This window comes from Crotalus tigris, unplaced genomic scaffold (assembly GCF_016545835.1).
Source record: "Crotalus tigris isolate CLP2741 ecotype Arizona unplaced genomic scaffold, ASM1654583v1 scf7180000018371.15429387391:27106975, whole genome shotgun sequence".
Classification (NCBI taxonomy): domain Eukaryota; kingdom Metazoa; phylum Chordata; class Lepidosauria; order Squamata; family Viperidae; genus Crotalus; species Crotalus tigris.
Genome location: NW_024096970.1, coordinates 3,512,842 through 3,538,578, shown reverse-complemented (window position 1 = coordinate 3,538,578; position 25,737 = coordinate 3,512,842). Strand labels below are relative to the sequence as shown.

The 25,737-nt window shown below is 39.7% G+C and overlaps 1 protein-coding gene across 2 annotated transcripts in view; it reads right to left on the bottom strand.

The window, feature by feature from the left end:
- The window catches only part of FOXO3 (forkhead box O3), a 142,773-nt gene that overhangs the window by 75,518 nt on the left and 41,518 nt on the right, over positions 1–25,737 (bottom strand). Inside the window, exon 2 of one of the 2 annotated variants that reach the window (XM_039351148.1) lies at positions 6,205–6,273. The exons of the other annotated variant lie outside the window; for it this stretch is intronic. Within the exon in view, the coding sequence (XP_039207082.1) occupies positions 6,205–6,273 (69 nt within the window). The remainder of the gene's footprint in view (positions 1–6,204; positions 6,274–25,737) is intronic. 2 annotated transcript variants of the gene reach the window in all.

Genomic DNA, 25,737 nt, shown 5'->3' with positions numbered 1-25,737 from the left:
AGCACTGTCAATATGCTGTCAGTGTATATTTTCTATACAGTGCTTTTCCTATTTGTGGTTATGTAACTCCAGAAATAATCGTTTACAAGTAATTAGTAAAACTAAAGGAAAGCTTCCTTTTGTATTCCTGAATATATAACCTTTGAACAGGTAAAGTGCCTTTTATTTTAGGGCAGTCTAATAAAGATTTGTCATTTATTTTCTTTCTAAAGTTGCAGAGATCCAATCTGGTGCTTTGGATGAAGTTTCCATAAATTGAAAAATCTTACGTTTTTCCATGATTCATGTTAAAAAAAAAAAAAGGCCTGTGTACATCTCCATTTAAAAAGGGTGGTGCTGGAACAATACCATTGCATACAAGTTTTACAAATTCCCTTCTGTGATATATAGATTTAGTAAGCTATCCCATGTTGCATTTTCAGTTGCTGAAGGCCCATTTCCTAGGTCTCAGTCATTTTTCAATAGTTATGTCCATTTAAGTTATGAATTATAGGACAAACCTTTTAGTAACGTTAGTTTAGGCAAGACTTTACTTTCAAACTCCATCAAACTCTATCCTGGATAAGCTGCTGCTTCCTATCCTCAGAGAGGACAAAAAGGGTGAAGACCCTTTCAGAGACTACAGGTCTGGTTTTATTCTAAAGTACAATGAACAAAAATAATAAAGTACTACATTTATTCCTTTTGGAAATACCCCAGCTGGCCTCAAATCATTTAGGACAATGGCATCAATGCACCCACAAATTCCCTCCACAACCTGCACCTGCATAAGCTACCGGTGTGTATCTCTGCTAGGAAAATCTTAAATGCTTTCCTATTATATATAGTTTACACTATCCCTGCCAATGTGATCCCTACTTTATAAACAATATCAGTGTTCTCGTGAGAAAAAAGATGATCTTGCCCCCAAGAAATCACATAATAAAGGACAAGGCATTCTCCTAAATGACCTTCTTCAAAAGCTGTTTCTCAAGCCAAGAATATATTCTGCACATTATAAATAGCTAAAGGTAAATTTCCTGTGGTACAGAGGTCCTAAATGAGAATGGTTGCACCAGAGGCCCAGAAAGAATCATTTGTCTATAATATCTCAAAAGCATTCAGACCAAACAACAGAGATACCCTTGTTCTAATGCTTCTCACTCCCATTTCTTGGAACTGATATGATCGCTGAACATTCTGCCCTGAGTGCCCATAACTATTAAGGATTGGCACGTGGTTCCCTCCAAGAATCACTAAAATAATTCTTTTTAGTCAGCTCATCTTTCATCAGAAAGTGAAAAGGGAAATAATGCAAAAAAACCCACAACTATTTTGTCTATATTCCATTTTCAGGTGAATGCAACAACACCTTTTTAAGACTTCTAAAAATTTTGAGTATAAAGATAGTCACATGTACCATTGTCATTATTTCTTAAACCATGATTTGACAATAACTTGGTTTACACATAATTCTAACCTATAATGAAATGCTTGCTTATCGTGCTTAGCCAAAAACAACAAACATGCTATGTTTATGCCAAAACAAATAATCGACAAATTACAAACAAATCAGTCACCCATTAACTTTGCGTAACTGTTATGCTAAACTAAACTATGGTTTCAGAACTGCAGTTAATTGGACTTGTACAGCACATTAAATCATAAACTTTGATTTATAAACTCTTGATGCTTGGGTGTGTGGGTGTGTATGTGTGTGTGTATGGAGAAGGAGAGAGAGAGAGAGAGAGAGAAACCATATTATGGTTTATTATACAAATCATATTTAGAAAACACAATTCAAGATATTAGATATGCTAATTTACTAATTTGACTAATTTAACCCCACTAATACAAAATCTTGCAAGTTCGGAACAACATATTTCATGTGCTCATGATATTAGTCCTCTATTGATTACTTTTATGCAAAAGCTAGATATTACCCTTGGAAAAATTTTTAACATACTCTTCTAATATTAATAGAGGTAAGGGCTTAATAATATGCCAAGATTGAAGATCAATTTCTATGGTAGTTATTGGATAGAGTGGCCCTTTCAGGTACTGCATTTCATTAATTAGGAAAGCTGGACGGGACAAGAGGATTAATCAACTTATAATAAAGAGATATTCCTTACAAATCCCTTGTAGTGGTGTTTGTCTTGCTGTAAAAAAATTACATTGTGATCGAAGAGACAATGCCAGAAAAACAGGTTTTTAGGACACTGCTATTTTCTCCTGCTCAATAACTTATTATCTTACAAATCCTGATTTCAATTTTAATTTAGAGATTGCTATAAAGTCAAATGGAACATATTTATAATCTAGAATGCTGGAAATTATGAAGACCCAGTTCTTCCAATAGATCTTCATTAAGGTCAATGACAATGTTCAAGATCAATGAAGAAGTATTTTTCATTATGTAATCTGTTATCTGCTTCTCTTATACTCTTAAGTGTCCATTTCAAGTACTTTTTGGAAGCATTATAAATTTTGCCCATCTGGATCAACCTTCATATGTAGAAACTTCAATTCCCAGAATTATCAGAATGGCCATGCTAAATAAGCAAATCTGTCTCATCAAATAGATTGACTTAATATTTAGTACTTTAGAAATGTGCGTTAATGAAAATGTTGTGGTTTATCCCACTTTTGTGATTTATCCTGCCAAAGCAGAAGTATCAAATGTGTTGAGCTGGAAAAACAAAATGTTTTTTGGTATTAAATTAGAAAGGTACTTGACATATTTAGTTCCTTTTGAATAATGTGTTCACACCCATTTTTAAACACAGTGGCTAGATTTACAAATGCATTAATTCATAATGAATGGGCTCCTACATGACACGAAGCCAAAAGTAAACCACATTACAACTTAATTTTATGCATGAAGCAGTAGTTTCAAACTATAATACACGAAAACACTTTTGTATAAAGTACAGCTCCAAAGTATTTGTGAGAAGTTACTGCCATTTGACAAATCAAGAAAAGTATAGAGGAAATATATTTAGACCTCTTTAAGAAGGGCTAAACTCCAAAATGTTACATGAAAAAAGGCTGTGGCTGTCCACAAAGTTTGCTGATCTTTGAGATAAGCCTTATAAGCTGAGCCTCTGAATGTGGTTTTAAAACACAGGCAGATTCATTTGAATGTGGGCAATCTTTTAAATAACTTGGACCTAAAATATTAACGGTTATAAAGGACAGAACTGGTGATTTGAATTATGCCTCAACCAATAAAACCATGACAAGATGAATGCAAAGCTTGTCTTCTTGGGGGTGCATTCTGAACCGACTGAAGTTTCCAAATTGACTTCAAAGATAGCCCAAAATTAGAGAATACACTACAGAAGTTAAACTGAAGAAATTAGGACTGAATGATTGAAGTTACGTCTATTTATGCTTCCAGAAATTAATTCAGGAGGAACCTCAAGCTATAAACCTGCTTTTTCAGAGTAAGGACTATTGTCATTAGAAACCCTTTATCATTCTAGGTCACGTAAAAATTGTTAAACCAAAAATAAAGAAATATCTGCATGCACAAATTATGTAAGGTATATAACTGTGTGTAATTTTCATGTAGTTTTTTTTAAAATAGAAAGCAGAGACGACCACAGAAACAAGCTGATGAAAAATGTGCACCAATTTGAATGGGGGGATAATAAAGGGAAGAGGATGTTTAACACTTTTTCCACAATTATTTTCTCTCAAAAATATCTGTTCAAGATTCTATTTTTTCTAAGTAAAACAAATGCGGAAAAGCACCTGGTAGAAGTGAGAAGCAGTCAACATCCATAGCTGCTTTTTCATAAAAGTAATGTCAAGGCAAAATAGCTCTCGGTTGTCTTCAATATAACAAAATCTCAAAATAATACAAATTCTTTGTATGAATAAGTACCAAGCTATAAATGTATATATATATATATATATAAAAGAAAGACTTATAAGTAGTTCAGTGATATTGATCATCAAGCGGATGCTCATCAAGCCCAGAGCCAAAAGTTTTGTTTTTCTCAAAGATTTTCAGTGCTATTTCTGACACGAGCAGCAGCTATGATGCTTTACAGAATTATCATTGTGGCTGTTGTGTTTTAAAACTGCAAGCAAGTTTCAGGGGAACAGGAAGAAATAGGCTGAAGTAACTCTTACAAGCATTAGCTATCAGCTTGAATAATCTTGACAGACAAATACATTGCACTACCAACTGATAGACAAGTCGTAAGATATAAACTAGATCAGTGCTATACCAGTGCAAATGAATAATAAACATGCTATTGAAATTAGAAGGAGTGCATGTTTCATGTTTAATTCCTTTCTTAAAGATCCGTGTTGGCATGTCAGTCTGCAGTGCCAGAAAAGTACTCTGCTGCTATGTCATGCATTTGCTTCCAGGATTTGCTTCAACATGAACATGTATAGTAACTTTGCAAATGGAATATTATATCCCACCAAAGCTTGGGCATTGGGCTTCTATTTTCTGCACCTATTCTCACATTTCTCTTCATCTCCTATGGTGTTTGTAATATGACAATAATCCAATATGGCAGTGCCATGCTCCTTAGTAGTGTCCCTTAAGAAATTACAGTACTAGCTTGTAACTGAAAACATTGCAGGAAATTCTTGTGAGCTTTTACTGCTGTGCAGACATTGTATATAAGCACTGGGAAAGCATTTTAAATGCTTTTAAAACATATTTTTTTTTAAAAAAATGAATGGAATGCATAACTCAGGACTGCAAAAGTTCAAGTATGTGTGTTTATAAATATAAGGCTACTGAAACAGCACCAGTGTAGAGACTATATGTGCAATACAAGTTTCTGAAGTAAACACAAACTGTTGACTTTGTGTTTTCATTTCAGGAAATAACTGATTGTCCAATTGTCTGTCATGTATTTTTTTTTTTAAATTGCAACAAGCATTAATTGGGTCACAAACCTGCGCTGATATTGCTGACTGTAAAGAAAAAGTTTAGGAAGATGTTGTCTGGGGCTGCTTTGGCTCCAATATAAAAGATCTGATGATCTAAATGTGGCCAATGAGCCAAATACGGCCCTGGACAGCTAGTAATGCAGCCTCACAAGGTCACATACTTTTAATACTATAATGTGTTTTTAGTGATCTTTATATACATTAACTACATTATATATTTTATATGTGGCCCAAGACAATTCCTTTTCACTTGATGAGATCCAGGCAAGATTGGACACCCATGATCAAATCCATCTTTCAGTGACAGTAGCCATAATCAAATACATGAGGCAATTTCCAACATTCATTCATTATATTTCTGTTTTGCATTTCCACTACACAACAGTGGTCAAGATAACCCACAATAAAACACAAACCAGAACACAATTATAATTAGAACTATATTAACTGCAAAAAATCCAACTAAAAACTTTTAAAAAAACTTTGGCTACTAGATGAGGAATTTTAGATCCTAGGAGTAGCTATTGAGAAGGCCCTTTCTCCTTTTCAGACCTATACATGTAGTCCTCAACTTACAACAGTTCATTTAGTGATCGTTCAAAGTTGTAACTGCACTGAAAAAAATGGGCTTATGACCATTTTTCACACTTACAACCTTTGTAGCATCCCCATGATCATGCAATAAAAATTCAGATGCTTGGTAACTGGTTTATACTTTATACTTTATAAAAGGTCATGTAATCACCTTTTGTGACCTTTTGACAAACAAGTCAATGGGGAAGCCAGATTCACTTAGCAACTGTATTACTAACTTAACAACTGCATGATTTACTTAAAAACGGTGGTAGCAAAGGTCGCAAAATAGAGCAAAGTTCACTTAACAAATATCTCACTTAACAACAGAAATTTTGGGCTCAACTGTGGTCTTAAGTGGAGGATAGTCTATACTGCCATTTTTTTTTCATGTCTGATTTTCAAAGATTGCCTGCACAAGTCCCTGCATTTTTCTTGGCAAAGTTTTTCAGAAGTAGTTGACCATTGCCTCTTTCCTAGGGTTGAGAGAGGGGCTTTGCGCCTAGGGTGAGACTAGAATTCACTGACTCCTGATTTCTAGCAGGTTGCCTTAACCTCTATACCAAACTGGCTCTCACAGTGTCAATAATAATACAATAATTGAATCATTACTTTATTTGCCGTATCTCACTAAATGTTAAAAAAACGTTTCCTTCAACTACGCTTAGCTACCTTCATCAATATGCACTTTTGTTATATATGAACATATGTGATATATATTTCACTTACAAGAATGTTTTCAAGGGATATTCTTCTGCAGGAAAAATCTTGTCTTCTTGCATCATGTTTCATTTTAGTCTTAAGAGGTAGAAAGGGGTAGTAGCTCAATTGGTATATTGTGTTAAAACAGAATCATGATTTATACATGCAGTGGTTTTGTTAACCACGTTAAAGAATCCTTAAGTTAGCATACGTAAATTAAGGGAACTAAAATTACCTCACAATGAGATGTAATGATCATATGTATGGAGAGACCTCTACCATTACACTTTTTGATAACAAGGTTTGTTTTCTTTTGGTTGTATAAACCTAGCCAATATGATTTATAAACCATAGTTTATGATTTAGCATAATTTGTTAGCTTCAGGCCTTGCTGAACATGTCTTGATAAAACAAACTACGGATTAATATGTTTGTTTGTAATGTACACAATCAGTATATTATAAAACAGGGACTAACTATAACTACCCGTGTAGCATGATAAAATGGGAAAATGTACAACTCCCATATTTCAAAACCCGTCTACATGTTCTACGTTATTTTCCCTTGAAGTGTTACTCTGGGACAATTGCAGTCTATTTACAAAATGCCTTCATGCAGATGCCTGGAGAGAACACTTGGTTCTCAATATTCAAATAAACCACAAAAACCAACAAACAAAAGTCAGCAAAATTACATAGACAGAAAGCTGCCATAGTCCAGATTAGCATCAACATTTTCATAATATACTCAATGATCAAGCTTAATTTTAAAACTCACGGCTATACTGTACAGTACATAAAACGAGCATTCAAGTGCTATTTTTCCCACTGATTTGGGGATGGGATGAGTTGAAAAAAAGAACCTCTTTTGAGAAAAGGCTGATTGTAAGTAATAAAAGAGATTGTGTGACAATAGTACTGCTGTCTATCCTGCAAGCTCCTTTGGAGCCAGTCCAACTTCTATGCAAGTATTGCCATTTTTACAACAAAGCAGCCTTATTGAAACAGGCAAGCTTCATCTTAATTCTGGCACCACTGAATGTATACACACTGACTAGGGAACAATGAACCAAAAAAAAAAAAAAAAGTTACAAATCTCTAGTGACAACTGCACACAAAGAAAAGAGAAGATTCATTATGGTGGAATTGTTTATTACACTCCTTCCAAAGGACAAACAGTTGCTTCTTGCCTAAAAAGTAAAAGGAGATTTCGGCTGTATTTTTCACACACAATACTATATTTCTTGTCCAGCTCTCATTTCTCAGTGAATTCAAAACTACTTCCCATCATTTCTGAAGGCTCAGTGGAAAGAAAAACGACCTTAAATACTGCTGTCTTTTCTTTCTCCTGTCCTCCTTCTTCCCTGTTCATCTCCTCCTTCCCCCCAAAAAACATTTCTTGAATTTTCAGTTAGATCGCAAGACCATTTATATTACTGCAAGGACAAAGAAGGGTGTAATTAAATTTATAATTAATTTCCCGTAATTATATTTTCTCTGAAATTCCATGCAGTTTCATTGGCACCAAAATATACTTAATGGAGGAATTTAAAGCACAGAAACCCAAGCTTAATTAGATTTAAAACTATAGAAGAAGGCCTTGTTATTTAGGATTTCCATGCTTCCTCTGAATGTTTTATTCAGACTGCTTGGCAGAAAGCATCATTCTATATATATGTGCACACACACACACACACACACACACACACACACACACACACACAGCATAGATCATCTATATCTATATAATTATTTTGTCATTTAAAACAATTCAGAGAAAGAGCTTCATTCTGCTCACTAAAGACTGCACATGTTTTAAATCATAGAATAGATTAAAATTTGAAAATCATTTTTTTAACTAGTTCAGAAGCTGTGGAAGATAGCTCCGGGTACCATTTAGGGAAATATGCTTTATATAATTCTGCTACTTTTACAGGTAGTCCTCATCTCATGATCAGTTGTTTAGTGACCATTCAAAGTTATATCAAACTCCCCCAAAAAGTACTTGGGACTTCATTCCAAAACTCTTGACAGCCCACTGCCCCTCATGTAATCACATTTTGGAGGGTAGCATTTATGACTGTTTGCTGCAACCTGTGGTCACACTGCTGTAATTTACAACATTTTTTGCTGAAAAACTGTGTGGCTTCCTGTTTTCAGCCAAAATGCTGCATAGTGATCAATGGGTTCACTTAAGAACCAGCATGCTCACTTAACAACTGCTGCAAATAAAGGTCGTAAAATCAGTTTGGTCACATGATGACCCACTTTATGACTGTCACAACTTACGACAGTACTTGACAGGACCACTATGGTTGTAAGTTGAGAAGCACCTGTACAGGGGGTAAATATAAATAATAAGAGACAAAGTACAAAAGACAAAACAAATGTATTTTCTTGTTAGTACAAGATTCATATTCTAGTGAGCTTTAAGGGAAATTACTTAAGTCTTAAAATCTATCAATATAGTTGTTAAAAGTTTACACCAATTTGATGGCACATAATCAATCAATCAATCAATCAATTAAAATCTTAAACCTTAAATTGACAATGGCTGGTTGTGAAATCTACAAAACTCTGCAGGCTTTTATAGATTTCAAAAATCTACAAAATAATGTTATTAAGCACCAGATTTTAGAGTTAAACATGTTTTAGGGCTCCGTATGTTATGTGAATCCAGTCACTCTTGTGTGAAGCCCATTTTTTTATTTATTTAAAAGATTTGTATGCCCATGCATGGTAAAACACAACCCTGGTAGCTCACAAAATAGTCCATGATTTATTCATTAGTGTGTTACATGCAGAAATTTCCTACTCTGGATTATTAAACAAATTATGGTTAAGTTAAATTACTACTGTTTAAATGCTCTAAAAAACCCTGCAACCATGCCTGAAATAGAACATAACTTTTCTGAGGGAAGGTTTTGTCATCACGTGAGCTTCTCAGAGCTCTTCTTCCTCCTTTCCTCAATTCCTTGTTTCTCCAAACATTGCACTACCAACTTTGCCCAAAGAAAACTAAATATAAAATTTGGATAGTTGTGAGTGGGATGGATTTCGTAAATTGTATCATAGATGTGATCTTGAAAAACACCTTATTTATGAACCTCGCAATAAATCCAAATTTTGATATTCTTATTAGTGCACAAGAGTTGCCGGTTAGAGAGGGTGCCTGACAGGCGCTTCATGAATTGAGGAGAGTGTATGAGTGGTTGGCACAGTATGAGCCAAGTGAATTGAGAAAAGGGTACAAAGGTGGAAACTTACATCAATGACTTGTAACCTTTCCTGCCAACTTCCCCATTGACTTTTTGGGGAAGTTGGCAGTAAAGCTTGAAAATGACAATTTCATGATCATGGACACTTGGCAACTAGTCATAAGTATGAATAGATTATCAAGCACCCAGATCATAATTATATGACCATGTCGGTGCTGGGATGGCCAGAGTACCCAGGACCAGTCATAACCACCAATCATTCAGTGCCATCATAACTTGGAACAGTCACTGTTCCAAAAGGTAGCAGGCCGAGGCCTACGTATAGTCCTCGTGATTTAGGATATTCTCCTCTGTCCATCTGTATTACTTCCTATGTTCTTTGCCTTATGGTGTTTCTCCTCTTGACTTTCCTTCGTTGCCTTTGTTGTTTAACATCTACCATCCATTCTATATCTCGTCCATTTGGTCCGGCCTTAATTCAATTACTTACAAGTTAAGCTGTAAGAATTTTATAAACAGTCCTAAATTTCAGCAGCTACACCCAAACTAGGCCTTACTGAAAGTGAGCACAGAAATAGCAGAAAGTATTCCATGGCACACAAAGGTGAACATGTTTCTCCTGTCATAACTAATCAAACAAAATGCAGCTTGACTGGCCATTATATCGCGTTTATTCACAGTTCATCAAGCTTTTCTGGTGATGGAAATTACTTGAATTTTCTGTAGAATATGACTATAATGCATAATATGATAATTATTTTATCTTATATGAATTTTATTTAATTTTATCAATTTTATTTTACTTTAAGAAAAAGCCAACCTTAGCCCACGGAGTTGCAAAAACAAATGACAAAAAAATGCAAAGAATAATTAATAATAACCAAAGATAGGGGTTGAATCAATGAAAGTTATGCACTTTTAATCCTTATTTAGTTGAAAGCCTTAAAAGCATGTTCACTTCTACCAATTAAGACTTACTCAATGTACCTAGACATGTCTATGGCTTATAATACATCTAAACATGTTATTGGCTTATACTTGTACCACTTTTTTAAACGATTGAAATAGAAACATCTAGGGTTTTTTTTTTAAAAAAAAAATAACATTTGTTCCTTGTATCAGAATACTAATGAGCAAAAAAATACACCGCTGGTCAATTTAAGGATTGAAAAGCCTGAGGCCCACAGACAGCATCCGGCCACTAAGTTCCTTTTTTTTTTTTTTTTTTGCAGTTCCTGTAGAAAACCTGTAGAGTTTCTCATGTCTCTGAGAGCAGAAAATAGACAGAACTATCTGGGCTCAATACAAATGTTCTGAGTCCTCAAAAATTTTCACAACTGAAACAAAATTATAGTCCCTGCCCATACTTGTGACACAGTCCTGAGGTCTGTAGCCTATTTCGTCAAACCAAGGGGTAAGCAAACAACTGCTTTCATAGCGTTTTATTATCCACAGTACAGACCATGTGAGCTTTGCTTCTTCAAACAACCTCAGTAAATGTGCGGCTGTCCACAAAAGTGGGCAGAGATGGTGGAGACTCTTTCGAGTAGAGTTCCTGACCGCAGTGACACTGTGCCATTTCAGAATAAATCATGGAAACATAAAACCACAGAGCACATTCAACTATCCAGCTGGTCTATGTGTTCTTGATTGTTCTGTCTAAGGACAGATCATCATATACAGACTAATAACCGAGCACTTTTCAAACAGGAAAAACTACATGATTCTTGATAATAGGAAAGGAAATTAAGACTTATAAAGAAAAACCTACAATGAGGAAGAGACATTTTAATTTAAACATGTTTTATAAAAAACTTACATACAAATCTTCTTGCAAATCTGCCACCATACTTTGATTAAGATACTTTGTCATCTTTTGCAAATATAGATTTATTATTATTCACAGACAAGAAAAGGAAGCCATAATACCAGCAGAGCAATTTCTCCATGTAAAACTGGATGTTATTTATATTGTCTATGTTATGCATTAATGACATACCCTTTGCCAATATAATACTGCTTCTGTCTGTCTGTCTCTCTCTCTCTCAACCCAGGAAACCAAGGTGAGGCATTTTTATTTCACAATGAAATACAATGATTTCTCATACTTTTTATTGGATACTGAGCACATGCTGAAATGTACGCTTTCTAAAGGCAATTATATAAATGGCTTTCCTAGCTGCAATATAAACAAACCATCTATATCATTCCCATAGAGTTTTCCAGAATATTTTTTTTCTCCAGAACATTTCTTTCTCTAAAATAGAAATCTTCAACTTACTTTACTCAATAATTGCTCTGAGTCCTTACTGGTCTCCTTAGACCAGTGATGGCGAAACTTTTAGAGACCAAATGCCCAAACTGCAACACAAAACCCACTTATTTATTGGTGGGTGCCAGGTGGGCGTGGCCCACTGGGTGGGCGTGGCTATGGTGGTCATGGCAGATTGGGTGGGCGTAGCCAGGGTGGGCATGGCCAGCTCGATGTTGTTTGTGGGGAGAGACGCCTGTGGGGGCTGGGCAAGGTTGGGGGAGATCCAGGGGGTCTCTGGCAGGTGGGGCGGTGGGCAGGAGGCTCGCGAGGCAAGGGGAGGCAGGGTGGGGGTGCCATTGTCACAGGGCAAGGCAAGTCAGGGGCCGGGGCGGCTGCTGCCTGACACCATCGGCCCCTGCACACAGAGGCCAGCGAGCGCATGGGTGCTAGGATGTATCCGGCCATGTGGGACCTCAGCGAGTTAGTGGGTGGCTGGTTGAAGAGGGACAGTTGCCATCTCTAGGCATGGTGCACGTGCCCACAGAGAGGGCTCTGAGTGCCGTCTCTGGCACGTGTGCCATAGGTTCACCACCACTGCCTTAGACCTTGCTATTGAAAGAGGATGGGGAATTAATAAATAAAACATATACAAGATTTCTGATAGACATGCATAAGATTCCACAATAAATCAGATCTACAATATATAAAATATTTGAGAAATTAGATCTTTGATCTTTTTTTATTTTGGTTTTAAACCAGAATTAGCCAAGATCTCTGGCTGCAAAATATTCCAGGATACTGGAATATTAGAGTTTTATCAAATGGCTCCCAACAATATGATTTAATCACAATTTACTCTCATTGAGAAGTTTGGTGAGCACAACTAAATTCCACTATTGTTGGAAGGAAAAGGATGTAGTGAATTTAAACTAGTGTGGAATGATTATAGGTAGCCCTCGTCTTACGACCACAATTGAGCCCAAAAGTTCTGTTATTAAGTGAGACATGTGTTAAGGGAGTTTTGCCCCATTTTATGACCTTTTTTGCCACAGTTGTTAAATGAATTACTGCAGTTGATAAGTTAGTAATCCGGTTGTTAAGTGAATATGGCTTCCCCATAGACTTTGCTTATGAGGTCGCAAAAGGTGATCACATGATTTTGGGACACAGCAATAGTCATAAATAAAAACCAGTTGCCAAGCATTTGAATTTTGATTACATGATCCTGGGGATGCGGCAAAGGTCGTAACTGTGAAAAACAGTCATATGTCACATTTTTCATTGCCGTTGTAACTTTGAATGGTCATTAAATGAAAAGTTATGTCGAGAACTACATGTATTGTGAAGGCAATATATACAAGACCAATCCAAGTTATTTGGTTTCCTATGAAAAAAGGACAAAATAACACCCCCCTCTATACCCTCACTAAAATTTACTGGACTGGCAGATGAATCCTTCTACAACACTGGCAATGAATATTTTCACCTGCCATACTTCAGCCAGGAGCCACAAATAACTGCTCTCAAACACTTGATTGCTACTTGCTCACTATTTCTACCAATGCCTGCCTACTATCTAGAAACTCAATGGAGGTATTTCGTAAGCTGTGTAGGATACATTACTTGTGTAGGATACTTATAGGCAGTTACAATAATTGGGACCAGGATTGCCAGGGCAAAGCAATGTGGATCCCACCACTTAACAAGAGAAAAGTCCCAACTGTATGTGTATATATATATATGACCGAAGGGACGCCAGGGAAGATGGGCATGGGTTTGTGTGCATGATGCCAGGGATGCCAGGAAAAGGAGGTGCTAATGGATGCATACCTGCCTCCAAGTGCAGGGAGGCCAGGAATGGAAGGTGGGTGTGTGCAAATGCAGGAAGGCCGGGGAAGGAAGGTGCTGGTGGATGTGAGAGAGTAAAGGGGAAAGAAGGGCAGAGTTTGAGCGAGGGAAGAAAGATGGGGGGGGGAGAGACTTACCCAAGTGATTTGCGATCTTCCTGCTGGCTTTCCCGTTGACTTTGCTTGTCAGAAGCTAGCAGAGAAGTTTGGCACAGTGATCATGTGACTGAGAGGCTGTGCAACTCGTAAGTGCAAACTGGGTTGCCAAGCGCCTGAATTTTGTTCACCTAACTGTGAGCGAGTGCAGCAATGGCAGAACTTCAAGAACTGATTGTAAGTCCCTTTGTTCAGTGCCAATGTAACTTCAAACAGTGCTCAATAAATGGTTGCAATTCCAGGGTTACCTGTACTGGAGCATCCAGTGGGGAGAGGAGTTCCTGCCTCTGTAACTGCTTGTTTGAGTCACAGGCCCTTTCAATTAGGCAATTTCTCCTCCAGTGTTTCTTTTGCAAATATTTCAGTTTTAAACCAGCAAGTAAATTGTTCTAGACAAATTTTTGATTACAAGGAAAAAATAAGATCTAAATTGTTTACTGTCAGCCTGGCCGTCATCGGCTTTCCTTCAAGCTTGCTGCCAGCTGCCACGGAAACAATGGGAGGGAGGGAGCAATGGGCATTTGGGAGGGGAAGTGTGCAGGTAAGTGTGAAAGTAGAAACGCTGGGGAGGGCCTGATGGGATCTGTCATGGAAGACAGAGAGGCTCACTTGGGTTGTTTCACAGCTTCAAGGCCAACCGTCCTGGGAAGGGCGCTTGGGTTAGAGACGTTCCCAAAACATCTTTCTTTCTGGACTTTGTCTGTTTGACTAGTAGGGGGTGGGGGGTGAAACTTTGTCCTTGTAAGGACCCACCCCACTTTGCATCTTAAGAAGACAGAACTCTTGGAATAGCTCTTCCAACAGGAATCCTTTATTAAGAGAAAATGGTTGCAGGCATGCTAGACAGGACTTGGGGTTCAAGCTCTCCCATTCAAGGTTTTAAGGGGTTCCCCAGTAGTCCCACCCAATCAACCCCCCTTCCAGTGATAGTTTCAAGTATCACAATTCCATCCCCTTTCTTCTTCCGTCTGGATGGAGACTTCAGATAACTACATGAAAGGCAATTACTCTTCTTTGATATGTTAACGCTTAGAGGCCACAATAAACACACATTCAGTCCTTTGAAGTGTGCTGAAGGAAGTGAGGGCCATAAAGCCCCTTTGCTCTCCCCCTTTTCTCCCTCTTATGGCAGAATCCAGAGAAGGCAGAATTGGGAGTTTCTATGTTTGATAATTAAAGATGAAATATAATTGGATTCTGACATCCGGCCCCTCTTAACAATAAGAGAGATCCACCTGAAAGAAAACACAAGTAAAAATTTAGTTAGGCTTGTTAGGATACTCTGTGTGAAACTTCTTCAATAGCTTCGGAGCTCTGACGTGACGTTTATGGACCCACTCATTTTGTGAGGCAGGGAGGTGTTTCCAGGCCACTAGGTACTGAGTTGTTCCATGATATCTCCTAGAGTCAAGGATCTCTTTTATTTCGAAGTGTTGTTCCCCTCCACCATGATTGGAGGTGGTGGGGGGGGATTTTTGGCCGTAGAGGTGACTGATGCTCTCTTTTCAGCAAGCTGCAATGAAAAATTGGGTGTATTTGCCTGAGATTTTTGGGTAATTCTAATTCTACTGTTACTGGATTTATGATTCTTTTAATTGGAAAAGGTCCTATATATTTTGGTCCAAGTTTTTACAGGGCTGTAGGGACTTTAGGTATTTTGTAGATAAGTACACCATTTCTCCTATAATGAATGGTGTAGGCTCAACCCTTTTTTTATCGGCTTGTGCTTTGTATGCCCGCCTAGCTTCATCTAGTGATTTTCTGACTATTGGCCAGGTGTTTTGTAGGTTTTCCATCCATTCTTCAGTGAAGGGATCGTTGGTTCTTTTGGGGTTAACTCTGGCATAGGGTTGAAACTTTGGCCGTTGGCTATTTGAAAAGGAGTGTAGCCTGTGCTGGAGTGGACTGCATTATTGTAGGCAACTTCTGCAAAAGGAAGTAAGTCCGTCCAATCACTCTGTTGGAAATTTAAAAAACATCTCAAATATTGCTCAAGTACCGACTGGCAGCGTTCCGCTTGTCCATCTCCTTGAGGGTGGTGGCTAGATGTCAATCCCTGAGTGGTCCCTAAGAGGGATAAAAATTCCTTCCAAAATGCAGACGTAAATTGCACTCCCCTATCAGAGATGATGCGTTGGGGTGCCCCGTGCAATCTGTAAATGTGCTGGATGAAAAGTTTTGCTAAGGCCTTTGCAGTGGGAATTTTTTGGCAAGGGATAAAGTGCACCTGTTTGGAAAACAAGGTCCGTGACTGTCCAGATAACAGTATTCCCATTGCTTTCAGGCAATTCCACTATAAAATCCATGGCTATTTCCCTCCAGGGGGCTGAGGGACTTGCCACTGGTTGTAACAGCCCTGGCGATTTCCCTTGCAATCTCTTTGCTGATGCACAGGTTGGGCAGCTGGCAACATAACTTTCTATGTCCTTTTTTATTGATGGCCACCAAAATTGCCGTTTAATTAAGTGTAAAGTTTTTACAAATCCAAAATGCCCTGCTGATTTTGTGTCATGGCAAAGTTGCATGAAAGTTAGTCTTTGAGTTGTTGGTATATATAACTTTTCCCCTACCCAAGGCAATCCGTCTCTCATTGTGCACACATGTTTGTTTTTCTGGAACCAATCATCTGTTTCCAAACTTTTTCTGAATTCAATCCCAGTTTGGCTGTCCAGTTGTGGTTTTATTTTGGCTTGGGGTTCTTGTGGTTACTGGCGCTGCCAGTTGTGATTCTGCCAGTATTGGTCTAGAGTCTGTGGTTCGTGCGCTGTTATATTGGGGCATGCGAGATAGTGCATCTGCCAGGAAGTTCTTTCTTCCTGGTAAATGTTTGAGCTTAAATTGGAATTGGTGAAAATGCTGGGACCAGCGGGCTTGTTTGGGATTGAGTTTCCTGGAAGTTTTCAGGGCTTCTAAATTTTTGTGATCAGTCCATACCTGGAAGGGGATTTTGTTGCCTTCCAGGAACTGTCGCCACGTGAGTAATGCCCAACGTATCCCATAAGCCTCCTTCTCCCATACGGGCCAGCGCTGTTCTGTTTCCGTGAGTTTCTTAGATGTATATGCACAGGGTTGCAATACTGCATCATCATTTTCTTGTAATAGCACAGCCCCCACGCCACATCACTTGCATCTGCCTGTATATGAAGGCTTGTCCATATCTGGGTGCCTTAGTACTGGTTCGGCAGAAAAAAAGTCTCTTTAGTCTCTCAACGCTGCTTGGCATCCATTGTCCATGTTAGTGGCTGGCTAGGTTTTACTGAGGATGTTCCCTTCGTTTTAGTAAGTTGGTGACGGGCAAGGCTATCTGTGCAAATGAGGGGATGAATTGGCGGTAAAATTTGCAAGCCCAGGAAACTTTGTAGTTGCTTTCTTGTGCGGGGTGGTGCCCAATTTAGTACTGCTTTGACCTTCTCTGGGTCCATTTCAATGCCCTGTGGGGATATGCGATAGCCTAGGTAGTCTATCCTTTCCTGGTGGAATTCGCATTTTGAGAGTTTGGCATATAGGTGAGCGGCTCGCAGCTTCTTTAAAACCGCTCTGACAAGTTTGACGTGTTCTTCTTTTGTTTCAGTAAAGATAAGAATGTCGTCCAAGTAAACAAGGACCCCCTTAAACAGGTGCTCCCTTAGAACGTCATTGATTAATTGCATAAAGACTGCAGGGCCCCCTTGTAATCAAAATGGCAAGACTTTGAATTGATAGCACCCCATGGGGCAGTTAAATGCAGTCTTCCATTCGTCCCCTTCCTTGATTCTCACTCGATAGTAAGCTTCCCTTAAGTCTAGTTAGAAAAAATTTTCCCTTTCGATAGGTGTGACAGCATGTCTTTCATGAGAGGCAGCGGGTATAGGTTGCTTTCACTGATTGTGTTCAGGGCCCTATAATCCACGCATAAACGTAAAGAGCCATCCTTCTTCTCTCTAAAAAGGACCGGGGCAGCCACTTTAGGCTTAGCTGGTTCAATGAAACCTCTCTCCAGGTTTTTTTTATAAATCTTTCCATTTCCTCCTTCTCCTTTGGGCTCATGGAGTATAATCTGGGCTTCGGGAGTTTTGCCCCAGGCTTGAATTCAATGGTACAGTCTGTGGGTCGGTGGGGGGGAAGCTCATTCGCCCTCTCCTCACTGAAGACTTCAGCAAGGTCCCTATATGCCTCTGGTATTTCTGTTAATCTTTTTTCCTCTCCTATGGATGCTTTTTCTATTCTTGATTCTGGTAGCCTCTCTTGGGGTTTTAAGTCCATAGGGTCCCCTTCGGGAATTTGATTTCTGTCGTCCTCCAATTTACCCAGGGGTTCCATTTTTTCAACCATTCCATCCCTAGAATCATTGGGCATTCCATACCTGGGGTCACCACAAACGTTAAGTCCTCTTCATGGTTGACCAGGGAGAGGTGTATTGGCAGAGTGGCTAGGGTAGCTGGCACCCCCCCTGCTATGGATCCATCTAGCTGGCCAAATGAGATTGGTTGTTCCAGTCTCCTGGATGGGATGCCCAGAGTCCCCACTAGTGTTGGGCTAATGAGGCAGCGGGTGCAGCCAGAGTCTATTCAGGCTTTCACCTTCACAGCTTCGGGCATGGGGGGGATTAATATAGTCACTGTTTTGAAGATGGGTGTGATGCGTCCACTTACCAGGGGTTCGCCTTCCGATCTGTCATCTGAGGCATCCACCGTCCCTGTGGTGTAGGCTGGAGTTCTTTCCCCTTGGTGAGCAGAGGTGGGGTTTTCTGCAATTTCCATCATTTTCATGGCTGTTTCTTTTGGCTTAGCTGAATACCCTCTGGTTTTGTTGATTGGGGATCTGTCTGGGTTGTGCTGGGGGGCCTTTGAGCGGCATTCTACAGCTCGATGCCCTTCTCTTCCGCACTTGAAACACCCCATCTGCTTCTTGGCTGTATCCGATGATTTCACAGGTTGGTGTGTCAGCTCAGGCGGGGGGCGGCTCCATTGTTTTCCTCGGCGATGCCTCTTCAATATGTCGATCTCTGCTTCCTCTGCCAAGACGTACCATTCCTCAAGTCGATGTGGGTCTCCTCGGGGCAGGCACGCATCATATAGATCCTAGTTTAGTCCGTCTTTGAAACGGCCAAGGAGGATGTCTTCTGGCCAATTCAGTTTGCTGGCAATGGCTCGGAATTCTTGTGTATACTCAGCCACTGGGCGTTTGCCCTGCCTCATCGTTGTTATTCTTTCACGGGCTTGGCGATCAGCCAGGGGGTCTTCAAATCGTCTTCTCAAAGAGGACATGAAACGGTTGAAGTTACTGAGTTCTGGGGCATTGGAGTCATGCAGGTTCACCACCCAATCTGCAGCTGGTCCATCCAGGGCAGATTGCACGATCCGGATGCGGGCTTTGTCGCTGTGGATGTCCTGCCCATATTCCTCCATGTAGCTGAGGACTTGGGTTAGGAAAAACCCCAAGCGTGTTGGCTCCCCTTTGAATTTCACCTCCAACGGTCGACGTCTTGGAATGGATCGGTGCCTCCATTGTGGGTGGTAGTGTCTTCCGTCCAGATTTCCATCTGTGGTCCGGTAGGGGGTGGGAGCTCCTGGATCAGTAAATGTCCCTGGGGGTGCAGGTTCCACGTCCCCCTCGGTGTCTCTCCCTTTGTGGCTCCAGGAACTGGGGCGGGCGTAGGGCTCAGGAATCTCCTCTCCTAGGGATCTGAGAGTTCTCTTCATCAGGTCAATAGCTCTCTCTAGGATCCAGTCTGAGTACGGCATACAGCTTCCTCCCTCTTCACTTGCGTGCAGGGATTTCTCCATCTCCTGCTTCCATTCTGGTTGCTTGGTTCCCCGTCTCATGGTCACTTTTCTTGATTCCTTTCCCCACTCGCTTTTCTTTCCAACGCCCATCGACCAGCGAGGCTTGTGGTCCTGTGTCTCCACCACTTCTTCTTCTGAGAAATCTGGCCTCTCGGATCCCAACATCTGGCAAGGTTCCAACTGGGTCAGCGGCTCTCCTTCCAGGGAGTTTTCTCCCTCTCTTGCTTCGTTGTCTGACATGGTAAATTTTTGCAAAATCCCCCGGCAAGGGTCTACCTTCCAGGTGGATTAATTTTGCAAGTCCTGTCTAATGTAAGGACCCACCCCACTTGCATCTTAAGAAGACAGAACTCTTGGAATAGCTCTTCCAACAGGAATCCTTTATTAAGAGAAAATGGTTGCAGGCATGCTAGACAGGACTTGGGGTTCACGCTCTCCCATTCAAGGTTTTAAGGGGTTCCCCAGTAGTCCCACCCAATCAACCCCCCTTCCAGTGATAGTTTCAAGTATCACAATTCCATCCCCTTTCTTCTTCCGTCTGGATGGAGACTTCAGATAACTACATGAAAGGCAATTACTCTTCTTTGATATGTTAAAGCTTAGAGGCCACAATAAACACACATTCAGTCCTTTTAAGTGTGCTGAAGGAAGTGAGGGCCATAAAGCCCCTTTGCTCTCCCCCTTTTCTCCCTCTTATGGCAGAATCCAGAGAAGGCAGAATTGGGAGTTTCTATGTTTGATAATTAAAGATGAAATATAATTGGATTCTGACAGTCCTTTTCACCTGTATTTGCTTCAGACCTTGCCTGGCCTTTGCTGCATTCAGTTCTTTCTTAGTAAAAGTAGGGAATAAAAGTGCCTTTTCTCCGAGTCTATGGAGTCAAAGGTTTTCTTTCCTGGGAATTGATTGGAGGCAACCCTGACAGTTTATCAAGTTTTAAAGTATAATTGTGAAATGGAATATTGTTCTACTTATTGTACGACTACCCTATCCTTAAGAACATCATGAAATTAGGTAGCATGGCAGAATTATCTAGTGCTACACTGAACAAGAATGAGAAAAATAGGTTATGTATGGTGCACAACAATGAGCATATTATCCATTACGGATGAAAATATTTTTATTCATTCAGTCATTCATTCATTTTCTATAGCTGCCCAACTCAATCAAGTGACTATAGACGCCTTACAGTTCTAAAATTACTAAACAATAAAAAACAATAAAAACATTGACAAAGTAAATAAAGTACAAACAGCAACCGTGATGATTAATCAACTAATATTAAAGCTAAATAACAGGGCCCTCAATGCATTCCAAGTCCCAGGCCCAGGTACCTAGTCATGTTTTTAAATTTTTGCGAAAAGCCAATTAGTGGCTTATTACATTGGTCACCAACATCTATTGCACCATAGTGTTGAAGAGAGTTGATATGTAGCCCATGTATTTCAGATTATGCCTCCAATCTGCTGAGAAAAATGGCAGTATATTACGGGGGAGGTATAGAAATTAATAGGCCTCTTTGCCACCTCTAGGCCCAGATCCTTCATTGTACTTCCTGCAATTCCATAGATATATGTTAATTTGTTTTTAGTTATAAGCTGCCCAGGTATTTGAGAGTCAGGCAGCCAGTAACTTAAATACATATGGTATATATAGGTAGTCCTTGACTTACAATCACAATTGGGATCGGAAATTCTGTCATAAATCAGGACAGTCATAAAGCCAGCCATCAAGGGACCAAACCTGATTTTAAGACCATTTTTACTGCAGTCATTAAGTGAATCACATATTCATTAAGCAAATCCAATTTCCCCAATTGCTTATTTTTGTCAGAAACCAGCTGGGAATGTCACAAATCACGGTCATATGCCAGTAGGATGCTGTAATCCATCGTATATGTGAGCTGGTCGCCAAGCAATCCCTTGACCTTTTGGATGGTACAATAGTCGTAAGTGCAAGGACAGGTCATAAATGACCTTTTCCAACGCTGTCATAACTTTGAACCGTTGCTTAAACAGTCGTAAGTTGAGGACTACCTGTTCGCACATACACTACATAAATGTTGTTGGTCACTTACGTTTTAAACTATAGATGTGGCTACAGTTTATATGTAAAACAATTTTATGTTACAATTTTTACAATTCTAATTTATAAATACAATTTATAAAGATGTCAAGTTATTAACTGGTCCTTCCACAATAATTCCCTTCCCCTGATTTGTTCTAGAAGGTTGGGACAGATTCCATAGCCGCATAAAGGATACAAAAGGCTGAAGAGAAAGAAAAACTCCTCTGCAAGTAAAAATATTTTTAATAAAACACATAAAATATTTGCTGGTTCTAATGGCAGTTGCATCATACTTGCCATCTACTTTAAATCATAGTTTCTTCATAATTGGGGAGCTTATTATAGCCTAGCCAAACATGCTTAAAACCAATTCCAGTAAGTTAACTTCTGTTCTCATTCAATTAACAGTAAAAAAACCAAAAACCAACAACAGAAAACAAATTCTGGGCAATGCTCCCTTGCATATGCCCACTGTTAAAATATATGTAAGTTCACTGTAATCATCTGACAGCCACTGAAGCTGACATTTAAAAACAACATCATTTTCAGCTGAGAAGATAAGAATTCCAGTCCAAATATTTATCAGCTCTGCATCTAAAGTAATACAGAATCGTTTCAGGGACCAATAGCATGGTAGCATTTGCTGTCTCACATGATATAGTTCTACTAAGCTTGGATGTCAGGGACAGCACTGACTCTGAATTTTTGCATTTTATTCAACAACTGTCAGGCCCAAAACCAAGAATGACACATGGCAAGTCTTCCAAGCCGAGTTCTTTAATTGTCTATAGACAAATCTTGCCAGATTGAGGATTCTGCTATCTGCATCTAGAACAGTGGTTCTCAACCTTTTTAATGCCGCGACCCCCAACCGGTCGTAAGTCGAGGACTACTCAACTGGTGCAGCACCGTTTGCAGAATGGGACTTTTGGTGGGCTTAGCAGGGCAGAGACAGCCTGGACAATTCCTATTGGCTTTTGAAAGCCAATAGAATTAGACTCTATTCAAGAGAGTCTATTCTATTGGCTTTCAAAAGCCAATAGAATAAAAGGGAGTCACACAGCTAAGGAAAAGGGGGGAAAAATGGCGGACTGCGTTGTTTGGCGACCCCCATGAAATGGTTGTTTGACCCCAAATGGGGTCCCGACCCACAGGTTGAGAACCGCTGATCTAGAATATACTCAATGAACTATTACGGAGGGGCTCTCTTCATCTTTGATCTCTGTGCTATGTTGCCTCTTACTCCTCCAGAAGGTAATCTCTCCCTCCTGGCAATCCACCTCCTCATTATATCATAACAAAAAGAATTAGAAAGGTAATCTTCATCTTATGATCAAAATCAGAACTGGAATCTCAGTTGTTTAGCGAAGTGGTCATTAAGCAAGTTGACAGTTGCGATCATTAAGCAGAACACTGGATAAGGGGCTTTTTCCTGCCACACCAAGCCCAGGAGGCCCATGCCCTCTCCCTGCCCAGGTCCACTAACCTTTGCCTTTCCTGTAACTGAAGGCATGGCCAGCCAATGTGAGACCAAGGGGCCTTTCAAACTATCATGAGAACAATTGGAAGAATACAATCATTCTCAAGGTTAGAAATCTTTCTAGGCTTTAGAACGGCATTAGCCAGCTTTCCGATCTTCCTAGGGCTAGAAAGCTAACAAATGTTTTAGCCTTCAGAATAGCGTCATTCGCTGGAAGAGGTTGCGGGAAACCCTAACCTCGCTGGATAAGGAGAGGACAGGAGATTGTCCACAAGTGCTCCACAAAGCTGCTCCTTACAAAGAGACTGCAGGACATCAGTTTTCCATGGGTTTGGGCACCAGGAGACAATATAATTACCCATCTTTCTCACAACTACAGCAGAAACCGTTAAAGGACATGCTTTTAAAGTTTAAAACCTCACTTGCTTTTCACTTCTGCAAATTAACTACTTCTAAGTTATTAAAAACCTTCACATGGACAAATTTGAAAACACCTTCAGTCCTGAACAAAAGAAAATCCTGAACAAAAGGATCACCTTATAGATAGGTGGCATAAGCAAGCAAACAAACACACAAATAAATAAATAAATAAATAAATAAAAGTCTTAATCATTAGGCTAAGTTTTTTTAAAAAAAAAACACCACTAAATACATAGAAAAAAGCTAAATAAGATTTTGATCTTAGGTTATAAATAGATAAAATTGAAATAGTAATATTTTTAGAATAAGATTTTGGACTTAATTATAAAGAACTGTTGAAGGAAAAATCTTCACCAGGATCCAGTCCAAGCCAGGAATAATCAAAATGGAGATTGCTTTAGAAAGAAGGTTGGAGTTTATTGAAGAGGAGAGCCAGACAGAAAGATGATTCTGGGAAAACTGACCACATGTAGCAGGAAGTAGTGGGTTTTTATACTTTCTGGGGCTCTTGAGGTTGTTTCCTGTTCCTGTTTGAGGCTCTGTATTTCCTGTGTCATGTACTTGGACCTGAGTCTGAGTGTGCCCTTTTGGTATTGGTGGGTTAATCCTATTATGTCTCCTGTCCTTGGAATTTGGGTGGGGGTATGTAGATTTTAGGTTTCTTTGTCTTCCTAATAGCTTCCTGGCTCCAACCTTCCTGAATGGATTATTACATCTGCTTTTCTAAAAGATGGCCTCTGCCTAGTTTCTGCTTGGGGGAGAGGGGCTGAGGCTGGTTTCTGGGGGCTGGTTTCTGTCTTTTTAAAGATCTTCTTCATTATTCCTTTGGGGAAATATATTCTGCCTGTTTAATATTTCCCAAAATATTTCTTTCTCTAGATTCTTCCCACAGAACAAACAGCTTCTTATAAGAAATGTATTCTCTTCTGGTTTTTACAAGACAAAATAAAGAGAAATAATTTCATGATTTCAAAAACTGGACCCTACAGGGGACTAACGTTTTTAGGTAGAAGAAAGATTTACAAGCCTGTAAAATGTTATACCAATGAAAATACTGAAGAAGCTGTTTGAAGAATGGAAATAGACATATCACAATATCAACAATGTCAGTAATGATGTCTTCTTCTATGGATAGACTAAATCAAAAAGATATTGAAGAAATGACAGATGTAGAACAAATTTTAACCAACAAGATATACACAGTTTTGGAAGTGGATTTACAACTGACAAGACAAGAGAATGACTTAGAAATTAATGTTTCACAGGATCTGCAAAAGAAACTGGCTGAGATTTTAAAATTTAAAGCAGGAAATCAAATGACAAACCAAGAGAGTGGCCTGGACAATTTTTTCCCTACTATATTTACAAAAGAGGGTTGTTAATAAGGTGACCAACTGTCCTCTTTTAGGGAGGACAGTCCTCCTTTTGTAAGTTTTGTCCTCCCTCAAAAAGTGTCCTCCTACATGTCCTCCTTTTGAAGACTAATCTGCAGGGCTTTTTTTCCCTCACAGAATGCTCAGAATGACATTCCGGAACCTTTTTTTGATGGTTTTTTTTCAACTTTTGCATGAGCTGGGCTACTCCCCCTATTGGCTTTCGAAAGCCAATAGGACTTGCTGCTGAGCACGCCAAAACACCCAGCCAGCAAACTTTGCACATGCAAGTTGTCTGCAGTGAAGGCAAATTGACAGAAACTTAGCACCCCTCCCTGCTACCCAATTACACCATCTCCTAATTAGTTCCAAAGATACCTGGAGGAGACTGGAGCGGTAAGTTTGTCTTGATCTTCGGCTCTGCTAGGGCAATAATGGCTGCGGGCGCAAGAGGCAGGGGCGGCTGGGTTGCTGTGGGCGGGGGTGTGAGGGGCGGCAGCGGCCGGCTGCCCCCCATGCTGTGGGAGCCGCAGGGCCCTCTCTACATGGGGCTGTGCAGGGTGGGCGGTGATACTAGCAGGGTAGCTGCAGGCGGGGTGTGTCGATGGCAGGCTGCCCCCCAGAGCCAGAGCCGGCATGGCTGGTGCTTTGGGAGCCACACGGCCCGCTCTACACGGCAGGGCAGTAGTGCTGGCAGGGCGTCTGAGGGTGGGGCGGGGCAGGCGGTTGACCTTCCATGGGCCAAGCCAGCTTTTACGATATTTTTTTCTTCAATTTATTTGTATCCTCCTTTTCATTATAAAAAAGTTGGTCACCTTATTGTTAAAGCCTTGAAGAACTCTGTGCAATGGAATGAAAAAATATGAACAGAAATCAAGTTATCTGACATTACAGATATTTGATAAACTAAAATTGACTGTTGGAAGTACCAGGAAGAAATATAAAGTTGGTATACTTAATCAAGGTTAAAACAAGATATG